This window comes from Hypanus sabinus, chromosome 21 (genome assembly GCF_030144855.1).
Source record: "Hypanus sabinus isolate sHypSab1 chromosome 21, sHypSab1.hap1, whole genome shotgun sequence".
Lineage (NCBI taxonomy): Eukaryota > Metazoa > Chordata > Chondrichthyes > Myliobatiformes > Dasyatidae > Hypanus > Hypanus sabinus.
In genome coordinates, this window is record NC_082726.1 from 14,657,654 (window position 1) to 14,685,089 (window position 27,436).

Consider the following 27,436-nt stretch of genomic DNA (forward strand, 5'->3'; position numbering starts at 1 on the left):
CTACCGATCTCCATATTGCAAATAACTTAAAAAGAAAAATACTGAAAATGTAAAATCTGTGAGCAGATCACAAGTTGCAACCTGAAATATGAGCTGATCAGAGAGGACTGATATTGATCTGTAGTGGGAAAGTACCATGTTTGATCCACTGTATCAACAAGCCTTGGAAATAAACATGAACAGAAGGTTCCAGGAATGTTATTAATGTGGAAAGATTTCTTGTGAAAATTGAAAGTGTGGAATCATTGGAGAGACAAGAGACATTGAAATAATGATAATGTATTAAATTTGGCAGAGATGGAGAAGAAGAGAGTGAGACACACACACACACAATCTCGATGTCAACATTTAAGGGTAGGTATATGGATGGCAGGGGTATAGAGGGCTATCGTCAGGGAGAAGGCCGATAGCACTAGACAGTTTAAATGGGCCAGCATGGACTAGATGGACTGAAGGGTCAATTTTTGTGCTGTGCTTTTCTACAAAAAGAAATTATCTCTTCATTATGCTGGCTCAGTTTTCCTTATTCCATTTGGATAGTCTAGACTGCGAGGCATACACTGCACTACCCTATCCACCAGGGCCCTACACTTCACCACAGAGAACTCCAGCCTTACTGTTAGCACACATTACACAGACAAGGAAGCACCTTGTCCTCGTAACTGCCCCCATTAACTGATCTGGTTCACCCTGTGAGAGAGGTTCCCCTATCCACACTTTCTCTGCTAATTTCTTTCCCAGTTCTGATGAAGTATCCTGGACATGAAACATTGACTGGTTTTCTTTCCACAGATGCTGTCTGACTTGTTTCCAGTTTTTACTTTAAAAAAACCCCTCAGATTTCCAGCAGCTGCTGATCTTTGAATTTCATTTATTTTAGAGAGACTAGAAGAAAATGATACAGTACACAAGTATTCTGGTCCAAGTTAGGAAACTGAAAAGGTTTCAACATCTGCAAACTGAAAATAGAAATTATAACGAAGTATCAGACAGCTCCAAGTCTTTCATTTCATCCCTTTTTTACTATCGGGATAAATATTACTGTCAAACGTCAGCATCCATAGACCCCTGGCTTGTGTGAAGTTTGAGAAGTCTGCCTCCACTTATTTACGGAAGATATAAATTCATTAGTAGAACAAATCCAAGTAGTTCAAAGCAACGCACTCATAGTTAAGATGGGGTGAATGGCCACCTCTTCAAGCTCATTTGCGAAAACAGTCTAAACTCCTCTCTTTAGTGTCTCATATTTTCCTCTTATAGGTGGTTAAGGTCCTGATCTGCAAGTGGCACTCAAACTGTATTTTTTTTTAAAATGTTTTTATTTTTTTTTTAAATGGCAGTTGAGTTCCCGATGTTGGAGCTCATCGACCGACCGTATTCCCACATTCTCCAGGCCCTGCGCCTCTGGGGTGCCGCCTGCACAGGCCCCGAGGACAACTGATTGCTGACCTCGGTGGACGTGTGGGCAGAGGTCTCGTTCCCTCTCCCTTTCTCTTGCCGGGAGGAAGAGTTTGCATCGGGTTTTCTCTGAATACAAAAGCAGTGCGGCAGACTAACACCACAGCAACCACCAGTCTCCCCATTCGCTGGGAAGACATGGGTGACATCTCTCTGTCCTTGTGGCCTGTCGGACTTGTGGGTAAACAATAGTATTTTTCCCATGTAGATCACCGCCTCTCCCCGAGTGATTTGCTGTTGGCGGGTGGGTGGTGGGCACTGACACATTTTTGCTGGAACAGGCGGTGGGGGGGGGGGGGGGGGTAATGCTTGCTGCTGCTTGTGCGGGGGGAGGGGGGAATTTTGGCCACTCTAAAGCTTTTCTGTCGTTCATTCTTTCGGGGTCTTCGTGGATGTTGACAAAGACACGTGTATCAGGATATATACATCCTCTGATAATAAACGGAAGCTCTCGAACCAAAACGCTGGATGATCTGAGCAGGTCGGGCAGCATCCATGGAAACGAGTCGATGTTGCGGGCACAGACCCTTCTTCTGGAATGGAGAAGTGGGAAATGCCAGGATAAAAAGGAGGGGAATGCAAGCACATTCTTCACGGCTTGCTGACAGGCACCAGGATAAGCCAGCTGGTTCACAGTGTTAGGGACTGGAAGGAAACGAAGCACGTCCAGAAGTGTGGCTCAGTTCAGTACAAGATCACCTGTGACATTGTGTGTGTGGCGGCTGAGCAGGACAGGCAGTAACTGTGCCAGAATGCACAATAATCTCACCGATTTCCCAATGCTCCTCAGTTCCGCTAAAACCGTTTGTGCTAATAGGCTGTGAGAGTACAGCACCGCTTCTGAAATGAGGTGTTAGTGTTAACATCACTGTTCTGACAGGCATGTTGAAATATTTCACACTAGTTTCTATTAAGCAAAGAAAGATGAGGAGCATACCAGTCAAAGTCGGACAGAAACGCTCAATATCCCAATGGTCATAGAATTGTCTCTAAGATTCGTTACTTCCTCATACTTGCAAACATTTAACTGGGCAAGTAACAACCATTCTGTGCAGCAGGCTACAAAAACTCAGCAGATCCCAGTCTACAACGTCACCGTCCTGCCCTCCCTCACTGTACAACATCACCGGCCTGCCCTCCCCTCTCACTGTACAACGTCACCGGCCTGCCCTCCCCTCTCACTGTACAACGTCACCGGCCTGCCCTCCCCTCTCACTGTACAACCTCACTGGCCTGCCCTCCCCTCTCACTGTACAACGTCACCGGCCTGCCCTCCCCTCTCACTGCATCAGGAGAAACCAGGCTTTCTTATGGGGAAATGTATATAAGGTGCTCTTACAACTATGAGATATAGCAAATATTAATCTTTATGTAATAACTTATAAATGGAGCTGAAGAATGAATAACTTTCAGAATTCTGAATTGGTGGCTGGGACACAAGCTCTGCAGGTGCTGGAAATCCAAAGCACCATGCACAAATTGCTGGAGGAACTCAACCGGTCAGGCAGCATTGTCAGAGGGGTACAAACTGCTGCTATTTCGTGCAAAGACCCTGCAGGACTGGAAAGGAAGGGGAACACGCCAGAATTATAAACGTTGTGGTGGGGTTGGGGAGGATGGTTAAAAGTTGGCAGGTGAAGCCAAGTGGGTGGGAAAGGTAAAGAGCTGGAGAGGAGGGAATCTGACAGGGAATGAGGAGTGGACCCAGAGGGAGGCGATAAGCTGGTGAGAAGAGGTAAGAGGAGAGAGTGGGGAATAGAAGCAGAGGGGAGGGGTGAGAAATTATTTTTACTGGAAGGAGAAATTGATATTCATGCCATCAGCTTGGAGGTGACCCAGGCGGAATACAAGGTGTTGCTCCTCCACCCCGAGAGTGGCTTCGTCACGGCACACGAGGAGGCCATGTACCAACAGGTCGGAACAGGAATGGGAATAGGAATTAAAATGTTGGGCCACTAGGAAGTCCCACACTTGATGGGTGAAGTGGAGGTGCTTGATGAAGCGGCCCCCCCCCCCCCCCACGGGCCTCACATGGTAGAGGTGGGCAGATCGGGAGCACCAGGTACTACTGCAGCAGATTCGCAGGTGAAGTGGGGCCTCACCTGGAAGGACTGTTTCGGGCCCCGAATGGGACACGGGAGAGGAGAGGAGAGGAGAGGATTGCTTAAGCCTATTCCTTCTTGATGCTTTAAGCTGCATAATAATCAGTAGCAATAAGTGATGACCTTCCAAAGCTCATCCAGGGTCCTCCTCCGAGTTCTGTTGCACCCCCATGTCTCTCGAATCCTTTCGGCCACGATTATCATCAATAATTCAGCTTGCACAGCCCACTCGGGAGTGAGAACTCCCGGACAGTCACAATGCTGAGACGAATGAGAGGTTCTGAATCCTGACAAAGCAACTTCCCGATGCCTTGCAACCTAGCCTGACGTCAGTAAATCGTGTTTGCGGATGTCAAGCTATCAAAGTCCTCTTCTGTGATGCGCGGAGAAATTCCCAAAATTCGAAGCAAAGTGAAAAAGGAACGTTCTGCTGGAATGGTGATGAGCTCACAGGTGACCAGGAAAAGAGTGCGAAATGTCTAAATAGAAACTGAACGGTTTCTCACTTAAATTACTGCTTTCAGATGCAGCTCACGAATACGCTGTGGAGATTTTCTTGGGATTCTTATGGTTGACTTAATAGAGCAGCTGGCTGAGAGAACTGCACGATGTAAATGGGAGGTTAAGAGATGATTATCACAGTCTCGAGATCTACAAAGACAGGCACTTAGAAATTCCATTGCATAATGATGCTTTTGTCCCCCAACCACCCCCTCCCAAATGTGATGCAACTGCATCAATTTTCCAGGAATGAGACATAACATCACTTGCAGCATAATCTGAACAGTTCAACTCAGGTAACAGTGCATTCGTGCTACAGTGCTGAAGTGGAAACAGGCAAAATATTTACTAAAAACCTTGTGGTCCACCCCTATACCCACCTATCACCTTCCCAAGCCTCCTCTCACCCAAGAACCAGTGTCTGGGGTGTGTCATATCATGAAGAATGGATCACAGACCAAGTGACAGACAGTATTCAAGGACCCAAATGAATTACACTTTCAAATATTTTAAATGTTTCATCAGTCCACTGAATGGAATGGATGAAATCCATTCAGATGAACCTTTTTGATGATGGCTGAAACTAGCAAGGAGCTGTCAATGAATCACTCCTCAGCACACTTATCCAGAGTTATTACGGGTGTACAAAGTGATATGTGAATGAAGTGTTGTTACAGAGTCACAGACCATGAAAATGGCCCTTCATCTCTCCACATCTGCATCCACCCACACTAATGCCAAGAAACATCTTTTGCAACCTCATTCTCAGTCAGCCTTATTCTCCTGACTGAGCTCTGGCCGTCCGTTGATTTCGACGATGACTTTTGCGTATGTCCAGCTCATGTCAGGTGTGTTTGGAGGCGACTGTAGAGGCCAATCCTTGAACGGCGTAGATGTTCACAGTGGGGACAAGGGGTTTGTCCCGACTACACAAGCACTAAATCGCCATTGAAGGCTACGGGCCAGGAACTGGAATATTAACATGGGTGCTCACTGGTTTTGTGGCAATGGCGGGCTTAATGTCCTTTCATGTGAAATCTGTGTGCACAGTGTAGTCTCCTTTCTGAATGCAGGATACCTTCCCTTTCCACTGGGGAGGTGCAGACTGATTCCTGGAATGACAGGACTATCAGCTCGGGAGAGAGTGGTTTCACCCAGCCTACAGTCACTAAAGTCTGAAAGAAAGAGGAGAGATCTCCTGAAACAGGTAAAGTTCTGACCAGGCTCCCTAGACCATAGGTTCCCTGTACAAAGCATGGTCAAAAAGCTGGAGGAACTCAGCAGGGCAGGAGGTATCCACGGAGGGAATGGATGGTCGACATTTCAGCCAAATAAAGGGTCTCAAGCTGAACTATTGACTGGCCACCTCCCTGCCTGAATCCCTGAAATCCCCCAGCTTTTGGTGTGTTTTCCCAGATTCCAGCAACTACTGTCCCACCTCTCCCAGTACACTGTCTTCTTGGTTTAAATGCATTCCATTCAGGAGTTGAGCAAAAGCTGACAGTGATAACAGTGGCCTCCGAGACAATGGTCAACATAAAGTCAATGGTTCTCCCACACAATATTTCAGAAATGTTTGTTGAGCAGCTCATTTATTTTATTTGGCGATACAGCGCGGTTGCAGTCCCTTCCTGCCCCATGCCACCCAATTATACCCATGTGACCAATTAACCTACTAATCCGCATGCCTTTGGAATTTTTGTTAAAATCTAATCGTTATTTTTGATTCAAGGTTAAATTCACAGACTGTAAACCATGAGAATTGTAGACCAGGAAATCAATCATCAGTCTAGGACATGAACCACAAATGTTTGACTTCCTTTAAGAGTTGAAAAGGACATTGTTTTGGAATTCCTTTACAATGGGAGACAGGAACTCTTTTGACCCTCTGTCATATATTAACAAAACCAAGATCATTCAGAGCAAAATATTTAATTCTACAAAGCTTCATTTACACCAGAACGGAAACTTCACCAAGTACAAATGCTGAAGTTGACTAACTTACTGCGGAGTCAGAACATCACTGTAAAATTGGACACAGAAAGGGATTCTGGAGGAACCAGCCTGCCATGACAGTCGAACTTGCTCCTAAAAAATGTGAACAACACACACAAAATGCTGGTGGAGCACAGCAGGCCAGGTAGCATCTATAGGGAGAAGCACTGTTGACGTTTCGGGCCGAGACCCTTTGTCAGGACTAACTATCTTTCCTTTCAGTAAGAGATTTGAAAGTAGAGGGGGGAGGCGGAAATGCGAAATGATAGAAGACTGGAGGGGGTGGGATGAAGCTAAGAGCTGGAGGATCATGGGACGGGAGGCCTCAGGAGAAAGAAAGGGGGAGGGGAGAGCACCAGAGGGAGAACAGGCAGGGTGATGGGCAGAGAAAAAAAAACAACTAAATATGTCAGAGATGGGGTAAGAAGGGGAGGAGGGGCATTAACGGAAGTTAGAGAAGTCAATGTTCATGCCATCGGGTTGGAGGCTACCCAAACGGAATATAAGGTGTTGTTCCTCCAGCCTGACAAGGTGCTGCGGTAGCACCTCACATTTCTCATTGTTGAGCAGAATATTTGCCTGTTGGAGTTCAAAATGACTACAGAGATAGAGCATTTAGTTATATTCTTCAGCAATACAAGCAGAGAGATTTGGAAAGAAAAGGAAAATAATGCCAGGTGTGCAAACAGAAAGCTCGTACAAAAGCCAATTTGACCTTAGTGCTTGAAAGGAATTGTGCTGATTGCATAGACACAAAAGATGCCAAAATGGATTAATATATTGATGTATTTCATCTTTCACTGCCTGGTTATCGCTAGCAACACCAGCACTTATTGTCAACCCCAACTTATTCTTACACTGAGTGAACATTTGAATTAATTCACTCGTGTCTCAAGCCAGTAGTTACAAAGGAGACCATTTAGACCGTATCATATACCAAGGAATACTTCAGGAACTCATCACAAAACAGCAATGAACATTTAGTATGGAAGAAGTATAAGAATAGAAGTAAATGGATTTGGGAAACATCATGGGAGTTGAATTAGAGTGGATAGCATCAGGAAAGGCAGTAATCATACGTACAGGATCCATTTAACACATAAAAAATAATAATTTAAGTTGTGGTCTGGAGTTTGCAAAAAGAGAGCAATATGGCTGCACATTAGACCTGTTGCTAATGCAATTGTGGCCTTACTTATTGGTATTCTTGTGATATGTACCAACTACAGTGAATAGCATTTCCTATGTGCCTTTCAGACAAATCACTCCATATACAAGTACATCAAGGCAGTAAAAAGGAAAACAGAATGTAGAATTGCATTTATAAAAGTGTTACGTTCACAGCACAAGTGCAGTGCAGGGAGACAAACAAAGTGCCATGACGAGGTAGAATGGGAGATCAACAATTCAGCTTTTGGTTTATGGGAGGTCGGTTCAAGTGTCTGATAACAGCAGGATGGTACCCATCCTCGAGCCCAACACTACCTGTTTTTTTAAAAATATATTGTCTGCCCCATGAGAGGGGAAAGAGAATATCTGGGGTCGGAGGGATCATTAAATACATCAGTTGCATTTCAGGGAAAGAGAAGTGTAGACAAAGTCGATGGATGGGAAACTCATTTGGACCAGGCTGCATTCACAACTCTGTGATTTCATGTCACCTTGGGTAGAGCAGTTGTCATACCAAGCTGTGATGTATCTGGTTAAGATACTTTCCGTGGTGCATCAGGAAAAACTGCTGAGAGTCCTCGAGGAAATGTTGAATTCCCTTTGCTGTTCAACAAATACAAGATTAAAGGAGTATTAGGGCAGTTTAACATTATTGCAGAGTGTGATTGATTCCTGGGATGGCAGGACTTTCATATGAAGGAAGACTGGATCGACTAGGCTTATACTCACTGGAATTTAGAAGATTGAGGGGGGATCTTATTGAAACGTATAAAATTCTAAAGGGATTGAACAGGCTAGATGCAGGAAGATTGTTTGCAATGTTGGGGAAGTCCAGAACGAGGGGTCACAGTTTAGGGATAAAGGGGAAGCCTTTTAGGACCGAGATGAGGAGAAACTTCTTCACACTGAGTGGTGTATCTGTGGAATTCTCTGCCACAGGAAACAGTTGAGGCCGGTTCATTGGCTATATTTAAGAGGAAGTTAGATATGGCCCTTGTGGCTAAAGGGATCAGGGGGTATGGAGAGAAAGCAGGTACAGGGTTCTGAGTTGGATGATCAGCCATGATCATACTGAATGGCAGTGCAGGCTCGAAGGGCCGAATGGCCTACTCCTGCACCTATTTTCTATGTTTCTATGTGGGCCCTGTTGAAAATTTTAAGAGCAAGTTTGATTATATTAACATCGTGGAAGTCTATAGACTGGAATTGGCTGCCAGGCCGCACTGCAACAAGCACTGACACGGTGATTCAGTGTCTTTTCAAATTCAGTGGCTGAAGTTTGGCAAAGTTTCCTGAAAACCTGTTTGTTGCGTAACACAGACATTGCAAAACAAAATTAGTTTTCACTTTAACCAGTACTGGAACCTTACAGCACACTATATACTACAAACACAAATTGTTTCCTACCGATACAAAGGGAGAACATAAAAGATGTTCCACAACCTCACTTTCTGTTTAGTCCCTGCAGATATTTACATTCATTTGCCCAGATCTGGTGGGACACAGAATAGATTAACTTTGGCAAGGGCAAACAATCACGTTGTTTTGAGTTTCTTTTGAAACTGTATTCTACATCATTTGTTACTGTGTGTATACACTGGATTGGGACCAGTTCATTTTAGCCCAGTTAAGTGGCTTTCGCAATTAGCTGAAGTTTCATGAATATAGTTTTAAAAAAATGACAAACTACCATTTAACTGAGTAACAGATTTACATGAAATGCAGAACAAATTAGAATATCAATACAAAAGTACTGTATAAAACTTTTAGTTCCTAATTGTTATCGACTGAAGAATTCATCCAGTGTATCTCTATAGTGCCATGTTCTTTTGGTCGACTGTAAATGAACATCAGTGCAAATACTGACAGTAAATACCAAAACAGAGACAACAAAATTAGTTTACACGCTATGTGTGCCAGTAAGGTGATGTTTCCCAATTCCTACAACAGTGAATAGTTCAATATGCACTGAGATCACTCAATGTTGTTGAAATGTTCATCTTTGTAAAATTTCAGTTCAATTATCAGCAGGAATGAGCAGTGAGTGCCTTTAAGGCAGGGGCTCCAAGCCTTTTTTATAATATTGACCCCAACCATTAACCGAGGGGTCTGTGGACACCAGGTTGGGAAGCCCTGAACAGTTAATGACGGTCCAGTGTATGGAGGAAGCAAGCTTGTCCTGAGACATCATGTTACAACTTTACAAGTACAGTAGTTGGTGAGACCACCCTCGGAGTATTGTGTACTGCTCTGGTTACAAAGCTATAGGAAGGATGCCATTAAGAAAGGAAAAAAAAAATACAGAAAAGATTCGCAAAGATGTTATCATGTCTGGGAGGCTTGGGCTTCAGGAGATTTCTTCCCCCGGTGTGTGGGAGGCTGACAGATGACTTTATCTATGCCTCCCTTGAGAGCTATATAAAGTACATGGTCATTGTTTTTTATTCCGCCCGAGTGTAGCACTGTTACCATCAGGAAGAATGGCAACAGAAGAGTCTCAGGGCCCACGCCACTATGTTCAGGAACAGTTATCACTCCTCAGCCATCAGGCTCTTGAACCAGTGGGGATAACTTCACTTGCTCCATCATTGAACAAAGTTATGGGCTTGCTTTCAAGGACTCATCTCACGCACTTGACATTTATTGCTTAATTATTCATTATAATTTTTTTTCTCTTTCACAGCTTGTTCTTTACACACTGGCTGTACGTCCTTCATGTTGGGTGTGTTCTTTTAATGATTCTATTGGTTTCTTGGATCTACTGTGTGTCCTTGCAAGGAAACAAATCTCAGGGTTGTATATGGTGACATATATACTTTGAGAATAAATTTACTTTGAAGTTTGAAAATCATCATCGTGGGTTAACCTTTTTAGATGAATGTTGAAACCTTGCTGAATGAAAGCTTTAGTCCAATCCTTTGACAAAAACATTATAGGGTTTATTAAATGTAGTCGGCGATCCATCTCTCAATACTACTGGAATGTTGAATCACAGCCTCTGAGCAGCTAACCAGCCCTCAGCAAAGGCCAGGCGTCTTCCCATAGGGGATCATCACAAACATCAATCAGCATTCCTTGCCAGGATCAAAGTAAATTGCAAAACGGAGTTTGGCCCTTTTCATGCCTTGTGGCACATCAGGAGGCATTTTTGCAGTTTCTGTAGCATTTGACTGTTTTTTTCTCCCCCAACACGAGGCCAACTTGCTAGCTTGACGCTCGACCCAGCATGTATAGAAAGTGTGCAAGGAGCCAGCTGGATTTGAACTCAATACCATTTGCTCAAAGTCCAGTGCTGCTGCCACTACACTATCAGCTGGCTAGCCCATTATACTGGTCTACTGTATTTATTCCCCAGAGAACAGGCCAGTATTACATTGCAGTTTGTAGAGGCTTGCTGAACGCAGACTGCCTGCTAAATTTCTTACAACATTAAATAGTCCTTTGGCTCCAAAGCTCATTAGAAATGCAGTGTAGAAGCTTTTGTTGTACAGTAAATAGAAATTTTTAAAAATGCAGATGTTGGATATCTTCGTTGAAAATGCAAATACTGGAATACAAGTCAGGTAGAATCTGTGAAAAGAGGGGGAAAAATAATGTTTTAGGTCAAATACCAGAACTGCAAAGATTGTTGGTGGTCAAGTGCATGGATTTAGGGGCTGTTGTGAGAAACACGGCAGTTCTCTTTGCAACTGGTGCAGACTGCATTCACCACGCGCTGGTAACGGAGAGTTTAGGATGGGGCATGGAGTGCCTTTCACGACCCCGCAGACAGTGGAAAGTCTTTGGGATATCAGAAGGTGTCACATATCGCAGGATACCAGGTCTTGGTCTTGCATCATCCATCTGCAGTTCCGGGCTGTAGTAAATGCAGATTCCTGAAGATGGGATTTGGGGATGACAATGCTGTAGAATATCAAAGATAGCTTTTCCCTTACTGAAAAGCATTACTGTGACGTGAACTCTACTTCATCTTACAAAGCCCTGCTCACGTAATAATAAACTGCTTCACTTACGGAGCAGTGCACAACCTGTGCAATGTGTGATCCCTTGACTTCTGACTTATCAAAACTCATCGACACCGCACTCGCTCAAATATTAAACTGATGTCAAAGTCACCTTACCTCTGAAAGTCGTTTTGTTTTGTCCACATTAGGACAAAGACTGAACTGGGCAAAAGTGACCAGAGTTGACTGTAGCTGAGAAAAAGGACTTCAATAAGCCACTGCCATCCTCATTTGACTTGATGGGCTGAATGCCCCCATAAATGTTATAGCCTTTGTACTTGTGGTACCTGCTCTGTGATGACACCTTCCATCACCTGCTGTTGACCGGCCACAGACTGATTAACCAGAGTTACCGTCCGGTTCGGTGGCCGAATTTCTCCCGCAATTTTGAACAGGACCCAGGTGGGCCTGTAATTTTTTTCCCCTACACGTAATAAGTGTTTTAACTGTACTGGAACAGGGTGACCATAGGCATGGTTGGAGTCCTGTGATGGCTGGTACGTCAGGAGGAAGCCTGGGTGAATCATCAGCTTAGTACTTCTGGTTTAACATGGTAATGAATGTACCAGCCACGTTCCTCTGCGTCCTTCAAAGGGAAGCGAAGGAAGTATACAGGAGGCAGGGACAAAAGCAGCCATCTCCTCCATTTCCTGAAGGTAAAGCAGCAGGTTAGGAGCAGAGTTCCAGCAGCCTTATCTGCTCTTCCCACTTATCGTTCCATGGTCCGCCAATACTCATGTCCAGATGTGGCAGAGCTTTCACAGATCCAGTGGTTGCATAATTGATCATCTGCAGACTGCAGCTTCTGTGTTACCACCAGCCTGCCCTTCGAATGAACCATACCCCGGAGTGAGGGATACAGGGTCACAGATCACACTGGTGAACACTGGCTACTGCATCTGCTTTTAACGATCCGCAGAGCCCGACCTTCTCAATTTCGATCGACTGTTCTGTTCCGGGAAAATACCTTTTAGCACAATTGTAGCGCTGCAGAATGTTATTAGTCGTAAGGCTGCACAGCACAGAAAAGGCCAGTCAGCTCAAATTCTCCACGCTGATTCAGCTGCCTATCTGAGCTAGTCCCATTTTACCTCTATCCTGTCCGTGTACCTATCCAAATGTTGTAATTGCTTCTACCACTTCCTCTGACCCTCATACTCACTACCTACTCTGTGCAAAGATTTAACCATCAAGTTCCCTTTAGACTTTTCCCTCTCAGCTTGAGAGAATTAGAATCTAGTTTTAAGACTCCCCTCCGCTGGGTAAAGGATGGACTATCTATGCTCCTTGTGAATTTACAAACGTCGAAGTTTACTCCTCATCCTCCTTCCCTCCAGGGGAAAATGGATTCAGCCTATCCAGTGTCAGTTATTTACCTGAGCTCTTCAGTTCCAGCGACATTTCTAGACCCGCTGCGGTTTAATCAGGCTTCCGTGGGCTGGTTCACCTGCTGCAGGTGCACCTTTGAGAACAGTTTCCCCTCTCACGTTGGATCACTCAGCAACGTCTTTCAGAATTTGGCCAATTCAGCGAGTAAAAGGTGCTACAACACTTCAGTCCTTCAGCCGGATATACCTTTGTTACCCTTCAGTGCTGTTCAACGCTGAACAGCAGACGCATCAGAAACACCCACACTCGGGACTACATGGCCAGCTTTTACTCACACCAAACTGCAACAAGATGGTCACAGATGTGTTGCAATTAATCATTTCTGTTCCAATTCCAGATATTATCCTTTGGAATGAGAACTCAAGATCAGAGCAAGTTTTGCCTCCCAGATCCCAATCCCTGGACAGTAATGTTTCAATTGAAGTTCTGCTCATAACATTATGGGATCTCTCGCATCCATCCAAGAGCTGAGATGGAGCATCAGTTTGATGCACAGCAGTGCAACAATCCTTCAGATCTGCACTAGCAGTGCACTATATATTACAGAGAGTACCTACTCACTGACCCACCATGAGGAGAATTAACAAAACACCCTCTGGTCTTGTTTCCTCAGGCTTGTTGTCATGAGCATACATACCCAGGGTACAAATGCCATTAAAATTAGCTCTCTGCAGCAGCAGCCCAGTTCCTTACAAACAAATTACACAAACTTAAATCAGCATAAATTATACATAACTTACATAAAAACATGACGTTAATAATGCATGAGGAACTTAGCAGGCCAGGCAGCTTCTATGGAGGGAAATGAACAGATCGACGTTTCAGGCCAAGACCCTTCATTCGGGATGTTTATTCCCCTCCATAAATGCTGCTTGACCTGCTGAGTTCCTCCAGCACTTTCTGTGTGTCACTCAAGATTCATCTTTGACTAGTACAAGTTGAAGATATATTCAGTCTGAGGCAGAACTAGGGGTTTTCAGGTCAGTTCAGAAACTCATGGCAATTGGGAAGAAGCTATTGTTAAACCTTGGGGTGCGGATCTTCAGCTCTTGTACCGAATGTCTGAAGACAGAACATTTAACTTATTTTCAGTAATAGTGCTATGATATATACATATCTGGATTCTGGTTAATTGGGATATATCGGGACCAGTACATTTTAGCCTAATTAAACAGCTGCCCAATTAGCCAAAGTTTCACAGAAGGTATAAAAAAGGCGAACCGTTTAACTGAACAATGAATTATGTATTTAAATGGAACACAAAACAAATTAGAACACTTCCAGTACCACTACAGTACTACAAAACTGTATTAGTTACCAAGAGCCATCAACAAAGGAACTCATTCATTGTACACTGCCATGTATGGGGTAGCACCTCTGGTGAAGGGGCATGTCATGTACACTCTGGGGCAACTCACTCACCGTTGGTCCCTACCAGACATGTAGCTCTCACCCTTGGCTTTAAGCAGTCTGTTTGCATGCAACAGCAGCCACACCACAGTGACTGCTCCGACAGGCAGGCCAAACCAGACAAGGGTAATTGATGGGCCTCATACCCCAGTGAGATAGGAACATGCCTGTCAGCTCTGGTGGACTGGGCAGATGAGATCAACAGTAAGATTCAAAGGCCAAGGCTCTGCAACACTTCGTGGAGAAGTAAGGGCATGATCAGGCACAGGAGAAGTTATATTTATCCATGGTAAGCAAGGAAGACCCCGTTTGTGATAACTACTTGTAACACTGGACCAGGACTTCTGAGGTCGCGAAAGTAGAACTATCCCAGTGCAACATTCTTTCCACTTTAAAAATATTGCCTCACTGTCATCGCTGGATATGGACAACCAACACACTGCCATAACTGTAAATGAACAAAATCAATGCAGACACCTAGTGTAGATAATGGACTGCCTTCATACAATGCTTTTGACAACTGCATCCTCAAATCTTCATTTTCATTGTAGCATTCACAATTGTCAATACCTTCAAATTCTTCATAGATCCCATATCTTGTTGGGATAGCGAAATGTAACTAAAATGTTCTGGTTTAAAAATCTGTAGCTTCTTCTAATTTTCTCTCATATGGGGTTCAAGATCTTTTAAATGAGAAGCAAAGGAATTAAGTGCAAGGTAGATGCACGTGTGGCCATTTCCCTCATTTCCTGAGGGAAAAAAAAGGAGAGATTACAAATAGACCTATAGCAGTCCTCTGCTGTCTTACCCTAAAGATACAAAAAGCATGCATCTTCACAACACCTTTCATGTTCTTGAATGGTTACTAAGCAAGCACTCGTCTCCAATTCCCTTTTGTTAGGTCATTTCTCACTGGCAAAATTTCCCTTCATCCAATTTAAAACCTTTATGACTACTTTTTCTTCGTACCTATGCTAAACGCAACTGGAATATGACCAGTGCCACTGGCCCTCCTTCCACCAAGTCAAAACTAGAATTGTAACAGCCACTCCTCATGTCCGTCTTGCTGTATATCGGCTAAAAAAAAAAATCTGACCAAAATTTAGCAACTCTATGCCCTGTTTGTATCCTAGTTTACATGAGTAATTAAAATTCTGCACTAACACCTACCAATTTTGCACTTAGTGTTTTAGGAACAGCTTCTTCCCCTCTGCCATCAGATTTCCAAACAGTCTGAGAACACTACCTCATTACTCTTTTATTACACTATATTTATTTATTGCAACTGAAAGTAATTTTTGTATTGCTGCCACAAAACAACAAATTTCAAAAGTACAAAGCAATTTTCAAAGTACATATGTCACCAGATGCAACCCCAAGATTCATTTTCTTGTGGGCAGACTCAATAATTCCCATAGTCATAATAGAATCAATGAAAGCTTGCACCATCTTGATGTACAACCAGTGTGCAAAAGACACAATAAGTTGCAAGTACAAAAAGAAATATTAATAATAAGCAATAAATATCAAGAACTTGAGATGACGAGCCCTTGAAAGTGAGTCCATAGGTTGTGTGAACATTTCAGTGATGGGGCAAATTATCCCCACTGGATCAAGGGCCTAGTGGTTGAGGGGCAATAACTGTTCCTAAATCTAGTGCTGTGAGTCCCAAGGCTCCTAAAGGTAGAAACCTGAAAACGGCACAAGTGGATTGTGGGGGTCCCCAACGATGGAAGCCCCCCATGACAATGTTCCATGTACTCGATGGTGGGGAGGACTTTACCCGTGATGGACTGGACTGTATCCGTTACTCTCTGGAGGATTTGCCATTCAAGGGAATTGATGTTTCCAAACCAGGCTGTGATGCAGATAGTCAATATATTCTCCACCACACATCTATAGAGTTTTGTCAAAGTTTTAGCCAAGTTCACGACTTACGTTGGTGATAATAAAACAGATTCTGAAAAGGTATGAATCACCATAGGTTCACCTCCCTTAGAACAAAGTGAAGGGAAGGAAAAGTTATGGAATTTTCCCTCTGTGCAACCATCTGTTCCCCACATACAATTAGTCTGCTCTGCCATTCAATCATGGCTGATCGGCTGATACTTTTTCTCCCCTCCGGGAGACCACAGATTAAGTGTTGGGTTGCTGGCTGCTGCACACTTGCCTTTTGGGCATTTTCTCACCTGCCAGTGTAGAGATCAAACGGCCAATAAAAAAAAAATGGGAATTTTACAACTTCACCCTTCGGCAGAATTGAAGTTTTGATAGTTTTCAGGAAGAGGAATTGATCTGAAATGTGAGGTCCAGCATCACCACACATCCCCTCAACCGCAGAGCGGCAAGATGAAAGTATTCCACTCTCAAAGGGGAGTGTGGGCAGGAAAACAGAGGGAAGAATAATCTTACTAAAGCACCGAATGGGAGTACGTTCCTGAGCTACAGTACACTCTATTCCAAATCTTTTCAGGACTTCAGAGTAAAATCTACCAGATCAAATGTATTACACCAACATATCATTTCTTAGCTTGGACTAATGTACACAAACCAACTGGGAATAAGATACTGAAGTTTAGCAACAGGAAAGAAAAACTATTAAATAAGATAGTATATTTAATTCGGCCGACTGAGAGGCTGCAAGATAGTGTGGTTAAGTTTGTGTTTGTGTAGAATACCGAGTCAGGCCTGACAAAGCTCTAAAAAGTCTCAACAAATGGTGAAAGAGGAAGTCCTGTTCACAGCTAGTTCCGGCAAAAATTATTCTTAACTTGACAATGTTTTATATTTAGAGAGCAAAAAAAAAGTCATTCCACAATTTTTAAACTCAGTATGTTTTTTTCCCCCTTCTCCTGGCACAACAAATCAGACCTTAAATTTTAGATTTATTTAATAAACAGTTTGAAGATTATTAAAAATGTTGGTTGATTGCACTTTCTCATGGTTATCAGTAAGGTGCCATCTAAGAGTTGCAGCACATCAACACCACAAGTTCAGTTTATTATAAGATCGGTTTCAAAATCAATTACTTGCAAGGAACTTTTCTTCCTCAAAAGTGCAAGTGGCTGACATGCTGGTTGCTGGTTATTACGATTGCCCAAGCACAGAATTCACCCCCATCCAGGGCAGCCGCAGAGCCGCCAGAACTGGCTGCAGAAAGAAAAAACAAACACGAGGAAATCTGCAGATGCTGGAAATTCAAATCACACACAAAGTGCTGATGGAACACAGCAGGCCAGGCAGCATCTATAAGGTGAAGAACTGTCCTGACGAAGGGTCTCGGCCCAAAACGTCGACAGTGCTTCTCCTTATAGATGCTGCCTGGCCTGCTGTGTTCCACCAGCATTTTGTGTGTGCTGCAGAAAGGAAAGTTGATGGATGCCATTTTCAATGTCCAGATTCACAAATCAGTGACAACTTGTACATAACAAGCTGTGGTGAAGCTGGGGGAGCTGAAACCTCACCGCTCCAGGTTTCCTAGGTTTAATCCTGCTGCCTTAGTAAAATCTTGCACCAAGTGAGTTTCCTTCAGTTGCTCCAGTTTCCTCCAGCATCCTCACAAATGGATAGGTTGGAAAGTTAACAGGCCACTGTAAATTGCCCTCAATAAATTTATCAAAGTATGCACATGTTGCCATATACAAGACTGAAAAATTACAGAATTCGAGGGGCATTAATGGAAAGGTGGGAAGAACAAAGTGGACCCTCTAATTCATGAAATACACATTGACCAGGACGGCTTGGCGGTCAGTGCGGACTCCGAACTGTAGGGTCCGTTTCTGTGGCGCGCCTCTCTGACTCTCTGCCCAAGTAGTCCGTGCAACCAAGAACCTGTAGAGGACGAGGCCAATGGCCATGGTATGTGACACTTCTTAGTAAGCATCTGGAAAACATGGTCCACTTCCCTCAGCGTAGGAGCCACCTCCGGATGAAATCAGACAATGATGAAATTCTCCAATGTCCTCAATGCCCCAGTGCAGCCTTTGGCTGACCGGGGGAAAGGGCATCTGATGATCAAGACTTCCGAATGTATTGACCAGCTGGGCAAAGTGATCCATGCCCCCGGCATACTAATGACATCCAGAGGACCCTGAGGCTGGCATTCCGGGAAAAACACCAGTAACGTTCTCCACAAATTCACTGGTAGGATAATCATGCCAGGACCCTCTCCCAGGCCAAAACACCCAACACTGAGGGCTTACAATGGTTAGACTACATTCTTTGCATATGCAACTCAAGACACTCTTTCAAGGCTGCCAGGAACCAATAATACTCTTTTTAAAAAAAAATCAAACAAAACTTAATCATACTGTTGTTTATCTACCCTTGAGATACTCAACTTAAACCTCTACTTTGTGCAAATCAATACCTTTCCAATCTGAAATGCAAATCAATTACAGTTTTTAATCAAATATCCACAGTTCATGGAAATATCTCATGTCCTACATTTAGGATTGATTTTGGGCCCCAAGTGAACCCAATACGAGCCTAAAACAAAAATATCAACTTTACTTGGGAAGAATTTACAAAAACTATGAGGATGAAAAACTAACATCCAGTAAAACCTGTATCATTCCACTGACATTTTCATGTGCAGCCAGCTGATCAATGTACAGAGTCTTCATTGCTGATGACAGGAGTTTTGAAAAAAACATATTGGCAGGAATAAGGGACTGAAGTGCATTATGTCATAGGTTAACTCTGCACTTAATCCCCTTTAATTAAAAAAGTCACTACTGTACCAAGATTTATCTCCTGTTCTATTTTACTTCCTCTTCTAAAATTTAGTGGTGACCCCTACCATCGAGGCCACAGAGCCTTAGCTCCCCCACTGCCTGGTTCAGGAACCATTATCACCCACACAATGATCAGGCTCCTGTCCGGCGTGGATCATTTCAATCACCACCACTCCAAACTGATTCCACGACCTACAGACTAACTTCTGGGAACCTTTTATTGCTCATGCTCTAATATTTTTATTTGCAGTCTTTCTTCTTTTACACCGTGGCCTCTGTTAGTCTTTGTCTGTTTATGTACAATTTTTCCATAAAATCTTTCCTTTAGACGCCACGAAAATAAATTTCAGGGTAGTTGACGGTAATGCACAGGATGTATTAGGAACAGGAAGTACTAATAAAGTGGACACTGAATAGGTGTTCATAACCTGCTGCTGTTGCAGCCCATCAAGGTTTGATGCGCTGTGCATTGAAAAGTGCTCTTCTGCACACCACTACTGTAACACGTGGTTATTTGAGTTACTGTTGCCTTTCTGTCAAGCTTGAACCAGTCTGGCCATCCTCCACTGATCTCACTCATTAACCACAGAACTGCCACTCATTCACCGAATGCTTTTTTTTGTATTTTTGCACCACTCTGTAAACTCTAGAGACCACTGTGTGTGAAAATCCCAGGAGTTCAGAGGTATCTGAGATACTCACACCACCCCATCTGGCACCAATATTCATTCCACAGTTCAAGTTCCTGATATTATATTTCTTCCCCATTCTGATGTTTGGTCTGAACAACAACTAAACCTCTTGGCCATGTCTGCATGCTTTATGCTGCCACACGATTGGCTGATCAGGTAATTGCATTAACACACAGATGTACAGGGGGTACCTAATAAGGTAGCCGCTGAGTATACACATACTTAAATACCAAATTTACTTTGAAATTGTCAATCTCATTCCAGCCTTCTCTCAGCGGAGTGGGACGGTGAATTAGTGCAGCATCAGTCAGCGGATTCCCCACTTTCAGCAGAAGAGTGGCACAGCCTGTGATACTGCCGCCTCACAGCTGCAGTTGCCCGGGTTCTCTCCAGATCTCCGGTGCTGTCATCGCAAAAAGTTTGCACACTCCAACATTTGGAAGGTGCGCTGGAGGATTAACTGGACACAAAGCTACCTGGTGTGTAGGCAAGTGCTAGAATCTAGGGGAGGAGTTAATGGGAATGTGGGGAGAATTAGTGTGGGAGGGTTGTTGATGATCACAATGCACTTGGTGGGCTGAAGGGCCAGTTTGCTTGCTGCACAACCAAAACAGGTGCTAGAAATACAAGCACCTTGTGCAATAGTGCACTTGGTACACAAGTTTCCCATTTTCAGTATTATCCATCAACTCATTGCTTCAGTGCCATTTAAACTCATTAACAGAACAACTTCATGCCTGCACTGTGCGAAAACCTTGGGGAGTCCACGAACTGGAATCCACCACTCACTACAGCTCAGGGACAACATGCTCATATTCACATGGAAAATATTCATCAACTTCCTGGATTATGGATTGATAAACATCCTTGAAAGTCTTAAGCTTATATACATGTACGCAGACTAAAAATTCCCATTACTTAAAATATGCAATCAATGGATTCTTCAAAATTGAATCTTCAAGGATGATGCTAAAGTTGCTCTGTGCCAAAACTGAAGAGACAGATTGTATGAACTCAATGGAGTGTGTGAAAATGCACGTTTGAAAAGAACATCTAATCTACTTGTTATTCACATCAATCCCAGTTATGAGAAAGTTTGTGAAAATCTTAAGGCTGTTAAAAGTAGTCCTTCATTAGATGGCAAATGTTCTATAATCTATTACCCTTGGTGTTTCATAACAATGAAGTGAACTTCAGATGTACTTAAGTTGTCTGCAAAGTAACTGATCCAGTTTCATGCATTAATATCCCTTGACAAAAAGTGGAAATTCATTTAAAAATAGCAGTTTATTAAATACTGTGGTGCGAGATGAGGCTTACATCATCTACCCACGTTACATACAATGAACCGGCTGAAGTGCAACTTGCAGAAACACAGCAGACTCAGATGTGGTCATATCGACTAGTTCCTTCGAGGCTCTGGTAGAGGATCACGTTGTCAGCTCACATTTCCGCAGGAGAGAATTGACCACCAATATCATTACCTGCCACCATTTCCCATCATGTTTAAGTTGTTCAAAAGATTCAAATTCTTTAATTTGAAATAAATGTACTCAATTTTTGCTAAAGTAAACCAAAGAAATTGCCTCACAGCTTTTTGATCTTACAACAATGACCCTTTAAACATCAGCTGTTCTCCATTCCCCAAAATGCTATACAATTTTAAATCGTCTTGTGTAAACATGAATACTTTTTCTCACTGGCAACAGGGACACAATTGGACCAGGCATGAGGTTCAACGCAGGTCAGAAACTAGTATCCTGAGGCAAGTGGCTCACCTCCGGACATGTTAAAGCTTTTCTATCGTCTAAGACACTTTAGGAGCATCTTGGAATATTCTCTGCCTCTTGGATAATACAATTCTAATAAGCATCTAGCAGCTTGACAACAGCTAGGATGAGGCAGAACACTTGATCGGCAAATTCAGAATATTTAAGAACCTAGACAACCACTTGAATTGGCAAGACAAAGAGGGCTGTGAAACTAATGGGTTAAGTGGAGATGAGCAAACTGGGCAGCTGGGGCTGTGGGCAGACAGGAAATTGAGAAATTAAAGACGTGTCTCTACGTTGGATGTCTGTATGACGCCCATCACCTCAGGCATACCGTGCATTGCAGTGTGCGCCATCTCCAGAAAGCTCCAGTTATTTCACTTCCCAAACCTCTGAAACTACCACCAAGAAAGTGGAGGGCATCCCTGCATAGGAACAGTCTCATCTCCAAATCGTGTGCCAACCTGACCTGGATCCGAATCCTGAAACTCTACCGATTTTGGAACATCTTCACCAGAAGTTCAAGGCCATGATTTGTCATCAACTTCAAGAGCAATAAACATCTGGATCACTAAAAAAAAATTAGCATGAACTATCCCAGTCTCTCCTTGTGATAATGTTTTTAAGCCTTGCCCGGATGAGAAAACATCAAACACGAGGAAATCTGCAGATGCTGGAAATTCAAGCAGCACTCACAAAATGCTGGCGGAACGCAGCAGGCCAGGCAGCATCTATAGGGAGAAGCACTGTTGACATTTCGGGCCGGGACCCTTCATCCGGACAAAACGTTGACAGTGCTTCTCCCTATAGATGCTGCCTGGTCTGCTGCGTTCCACCAGCATTTTGTGTGTGTTGTTACTCTAACATCAAACTCGGTTTCATGAAGAATGAAATTAAAATTGTCTTGGGAAAAAAAGTAAAACAAAGGGGATTTTAATTGGGTGGCAGGAAGGAGGCAGCTTAGGTTATATGACCTCTCTGCAATTCTACCTAAACTACACTGAACCTTGTGTGCAAGCTTCTATCTCATACAGTATTGAGCATTAAGCAACCATTCACAGCACTCCCGTTATGTTCGTCCTACCTCACCCTAAATTTTTCCAGTATCTAGGATCAATTTACATTGCTCAACCCACGCATCTTTAGGTGTGGGAGGAATCTCGGGCAGAGAAAATAGTTATGGAAATAGCACTCAACAATAGATGTTGAGACTGAAGCCAAGACTGCTGGAGCTGTGGGTCCTGCACAAGCTGCGCCATCAGGTATATGACCACTATACTGTATGTCACAAGTTCCAAAATGCTATTGACACTATTATTTTTTTTTTAAAAAAGAGGAAGAACGAGAAGAGTGAACTTAATGGAGAAAAAGGTGATGTACATGCACACATAGCTCCTGTCAATATGCATTTACAACAAGGGCAAAGCAGAATTACAGGCAAAGTCTTGAGAACTCCCGTTGATGGTATTTTGGACTGAATCAATTTCTTTTTTATCCTTGAGGCATTTTCAGATACATATCCACGTGTGTTTACATTCTGCACTACATTCCTGCAAGTTTCAATCTAACTAGAAGTCTTCCAAAAATTTTTGTAAGTAACTTAAACCTTGCCATTTCACAACTGTGTATACACACAAGAAAGCAGAAGCTCTTGTTCCTGTAAATACCAGAGCAAACATAATGAAAAATCTTTGTAAGAATAGCTGATTAAAAATAAGCAAAACTTGCCTGATCTTGCTCAACTTACTTAAGGAGACAACGAAAATGAATTGATAAATCTTACAATGACACACATTCCTGTTTAAACACAAGCTTTATAACATCAGGGTTAGAGGCTGACTACTAAAAATTGGATAAGAAATAAGGGGAAAAAAATCTAGACCTTTAAAAGGCAATAGCTGTGAGACACTTAGAGGGAACAGTACTGACTGGAGTTCCCCAAGATATTGTATTATAATCCTAAGTTCCTAATTTCTAGTACAATAGTTCACTCATTAAGAGATGGCCAGTTCAATTATTTGATAAAGTCAAAGAACTTCAAAAAGAGCTAAATGCATGGGAGACAAGTCTGGTTCCATAGCGGAACAAAACCAGCCCAAAGGATTCCATATTTGATTACTACGAACAGCCAAAACAAAATAATTCTGAATCCCATTGCCAAATCAGACATGCTCAACAAAGTTGCCAGTTTCTCAGCCTGGGGGAAGCTATTTGCTGAAAATCAGTGTTCAGGGTACCAGTAATGCGGCCCGTTTGCAGAACCTATGCTATAGATTGATCAAAAATGCAACAGAGAACTGAGTAGATAAAACAATATAGTTAGACAGAAAAGAGAGGTGGTGGCTTTTGGTAATTTTATAAAACTCACTAAATAGCAGTAATGGCTTTATATTTTGTGATTCCAAAACAGCCAACCCAATTGGCAGCTCTCTCAAGCCGTGTCTGTAGCCAAATGCTCTTTTACAATAAGATGGTGTACCTCAGAGGGATCTTATAATACTGTTCTGTTTGTAAGGAACCTGAACTATAAAAGAATATTTACATTTTAAGATAAAATGCATTTCAAATGGGTGGTGTCACTGAAACACTTCATACAAGAGCTGCATGGGTTGCAAAACTTTGAACAGTGGACGTGCTCAGGGCCGTGGGGCCTCAGGCCGCACAAGTTACAGCTCAGGGACGGAAAGCCGTGGGGCCTCAGGCCACACAAGTTACAGATCAGGGACAGAAGGCCATGGGGCCTCAGGTTCCAAGCCTTGAAAGAACCAAAAACAATTTTAATTTGGGACCGAGAAGACAGAACTATTGACAGTATAATTATACAACCAGTGTAGTTTGCACACTAGAGATCACACAGAGTTTAGGTCAACAAACAGCTGTCACCACGATGAATTTTGTACATTGATTTGAGCTTAGTGGAACAAAAATACAATGATAGAAATTCCTACCTTCCCAGTTCTTCTCCTATTTCATAAAACTCCTCCACCTTCTGCTGCTTAAAGGAAGCCATGCCCAATGTCCTCATCCGTTGTCAGTTCACACCATATCACTCAAAAGATGCTCAAAACCCACTCTCAATATACAGCGGTCGGCATCTATGAAACAACAAACAATTCGGAAAACATTGCAGTTAGAGGAAAATGGGGAGTGGGGTGAATTCAAAACATTTTAATTGTATGTCATGGCAAGCTGGAATTTACGGTTACTTCAATTTCACCACAAAAATTATCTAAAAATTCTTTTCCACAGCAAATGTCTGGAGGGGTGGCACTGTAGCATAGTGGTTAGCACAAAGCTTTATAGTACAGATGACCTGGGTTCAATTCCCGCTGCTGCCTGTAAGGAGTTAGTACATTCTGGAGTTAGTGAGGACTGCCGAGCGCATCATTGGAGCCTCCCTGCCCTCTATTGTGGACCTGTACTCTTCCAGGTTGAAGAAGAGGGCGGGGAACATCATAAAGGACTCCTTCCATCCTGCGCAGGGACTGTTTGAAATGCTTCCGTCTGGTAGATCCCTCCAGACTAATAGGCACTGGGGAAGTTTTTTCCCTACTGTGGTCACTTTGCTGAACAGTTAACTGCCGGTTAACTGTTCGCTAACTATTACTTGGATTGCACTACTTGTATGTATAATCTATATTTTCATTTATATTTATCATTATTATTGTTATGAGCAGAGAGACAACATCTGCCGGAAGTAAATTCCTTGTTTGTGCACAGGTACTTGGCGATTAAAGTCTGACTCTGATTCCGATTCTCCCCGTGACCATATGGGTTTCCTCCCACAGTCCAAAGATGTACCGGTTGATAGGTTAATTGGTCATTGTAAATTGTCCTGCGAATAGGCTAGGGTTAAATCGGGGAATTGCTGGACGATGTGGCTTGAAGGGCTTATTTTGTGCTGTATCTCGATAGGTAAAAATTAATAAATGAAAAAGTAAAAGTGACATATGCCAAAGAAAGAAATTTAATGGGCTCCTGCAACAAGAGGAAACTATACAGTCTACTTCGCCAGTACCTGCAGTATGGAAACATTTTTTAAAATTTTATTTTGGAAACACAGCATGGAGTAAGTCCTTCTGGTTCTTCGAGTATGTTGCCCCAGCAACCCAAATTAATCTTAACCTAATCACAGGACAGTTTACAATAACCATTCAAGCTACCCACTAGGTCTTTGGGAGGAAACTAGACCATCTGGGGAATCCACCCCACAGATTCCACAGAGACCCCCTACAGGCGGCACCAGAATTGAACTCTGAACTCCCCGAGCTGTAGTAGCATCGTGCCAACTGCTACGTTACAGTGACGCCCATATCAGCACTTGTCCAGAGAAATCTCCTTTCAATCGACTCATCCAACTATGAACAGAAAAATTATTCCATTTTTACTGTTCATTTTCCTTTTAAATCACTTGTGCTACTCTTTTCAACAACAAATTGTGGGAGCATGTTCTCACTCGTATCACCAGGTGAATAGTTACAAATAAGAAATGAATAATTACCACAGAGCAGCTGGCTCTAGGTTCTGAGTGGCATTGGCTTATCAACATTTATTCTATCAAACCCTTTTATAAGCTTCAACATCTTTACATCAGGGCATCCTTCTACTTTCCACTGAGATCAAGATCACGATTTTTTGCTCTTTATTCTGTCTTCATTTTTGAATGTCAGTAGAACATTAATTGGTTTCTAAACACTAGATCTATTGGTGTTTCCCCAAAGGATTTTATAAAGGCAGTGAATTTTTTTTTTTTTTATATATTTAAAAGGCTGCGGATGTTAGAAATCTAAAAGAAAACCAAAGTGCTGGAACCACTCAGTGAAACTGAAGCTTCAGGTCATGAAGATACTTTGTCAGAACTAGATTTCTTTATGTCTTTGACCTGAAATGTTAATTCCATTGCTCTTTTCAATGATGCTGCCTGACCTGTTAAATATTTACAGTATTTTTGTTTTTAAAATACAAAATGATTCAAATTAGTTAATAAATTACAAGTCTATAATTTAAGCAATCAAAACTTAGGAATTCCTTTTAAAAATTAATAAATAAATGAATAGAAAATATCATATCTTGGAAGAGACAACTATTATAGAAGAAAGGGAACTGCTGCAAACCAAATTAAGTAGAAAATATAAAAACATAGAAAACCTACAGCACAATACAGGCCCTTTGGCCCACAAAGCCAGACATGTACTTACTTTAGAAATGACCTAGGGTTACCCATAGCCCTCTATTTTTCTAAGCTCCATGTACCTATGCAGGGTACATAGACCTCAAAAGGTCTCTCAAAAGACCCTATTGTATCCACCTCCACCACCGTCACCGGCAGCCCATTCCACACGCTCATCACTCTCTGTGTAAAAAACTTAATACTGACATCTCCTCTGTACCTACTTTCAAGCACGTTAAAACTGCCCTCTCAAGCTAGTCATTTCTGCATCCTTTCTATGGTTTCCATTTCCTTCCTGTAGCGAGGCGACCAGAACTGAGCACAGTACAGTCGGCCCTCCTTATCCATGGATTCCGTATCCGCGGATTCAACCAACCGCAGATCGGGAAAACCCAGAAGTTCTCTCTCCAGCACTCATTGTTTGAGTACATACAGACTATTTTTTCTTGTCATTATTCCCTAAACAATACAGTGTAACAACTATTTACACAGCATTTACATTTTATTAGGTATTATAAGTAATCTAGAAGTGACTTAAAAGTACAGGCAGTCCCCGGGTTATGAATGAGTTCCATTCTTGAGTCAGTCTTTAAATCGGATTTGAAGTCGGAACAGGTACATCCAGTATTATTTAGCGTCAGTTAGTCAAACGTTTTTCTTAGTATATAGTACATATTTTACCTTTCTATGCATATAAAACACTTAAGAAACATATGTATTTCAATAATTTAACCACTGCGTTGCTTGGTAATAATTGTAGCTTTCATTGGGGCAGGGCCTTTCTCACTTTATCCTTTAAAATTGTTCTGATCGTTGACCGACTGTAGCCTAACGCTTTCCAATGACTGATGGTGTTTCACCTCTTTCCGATCGCTTTATTATTTCCACCTTATTTTCAATCGTGATTATTTTCATGAACAGAAACACTGCTGATTCAGAGCTTCACCGCCAGGTCCTAATATCCATTGCACGGAGATATGGTAAATAAAGTCTGGGGTTCCACTGGGTCCTAAAGACCACCGCACTGATAATTGTTA

At 42.6% G+C, this 27,436-nt stretch overlaps 1 protein-coding gene across 6 annotated transcripts in view; it reads right to left on the reverse strand.

Moving 5' to 3' along the window:
- Positions 1-27,436, reverse strand: part of dapk2b (death-associated protein kinase 2b) — a 205,671-nt gene that overhangs the window by 165,380 nt on the left and 12,855 nt on the right. For all 6 annotated transcript variants that reach the window (XR_009507185.1, XR_009507186.1, XR_009507188.1 and 3 more), the window contains exon 2: positions 24,178-24,324. Coding sequence is in view for 2 of the 6 variants with exons in the window: in XM_059946014.1 (XP_059801997.1) it covers positions 24,178-24,254 (77 nt within the window). In the remaining 4 variants the exon portion in view is untranslated. The remainder of the gene's footprint in view (positions 1-24,177; positions 24,325-27,436) is intronic.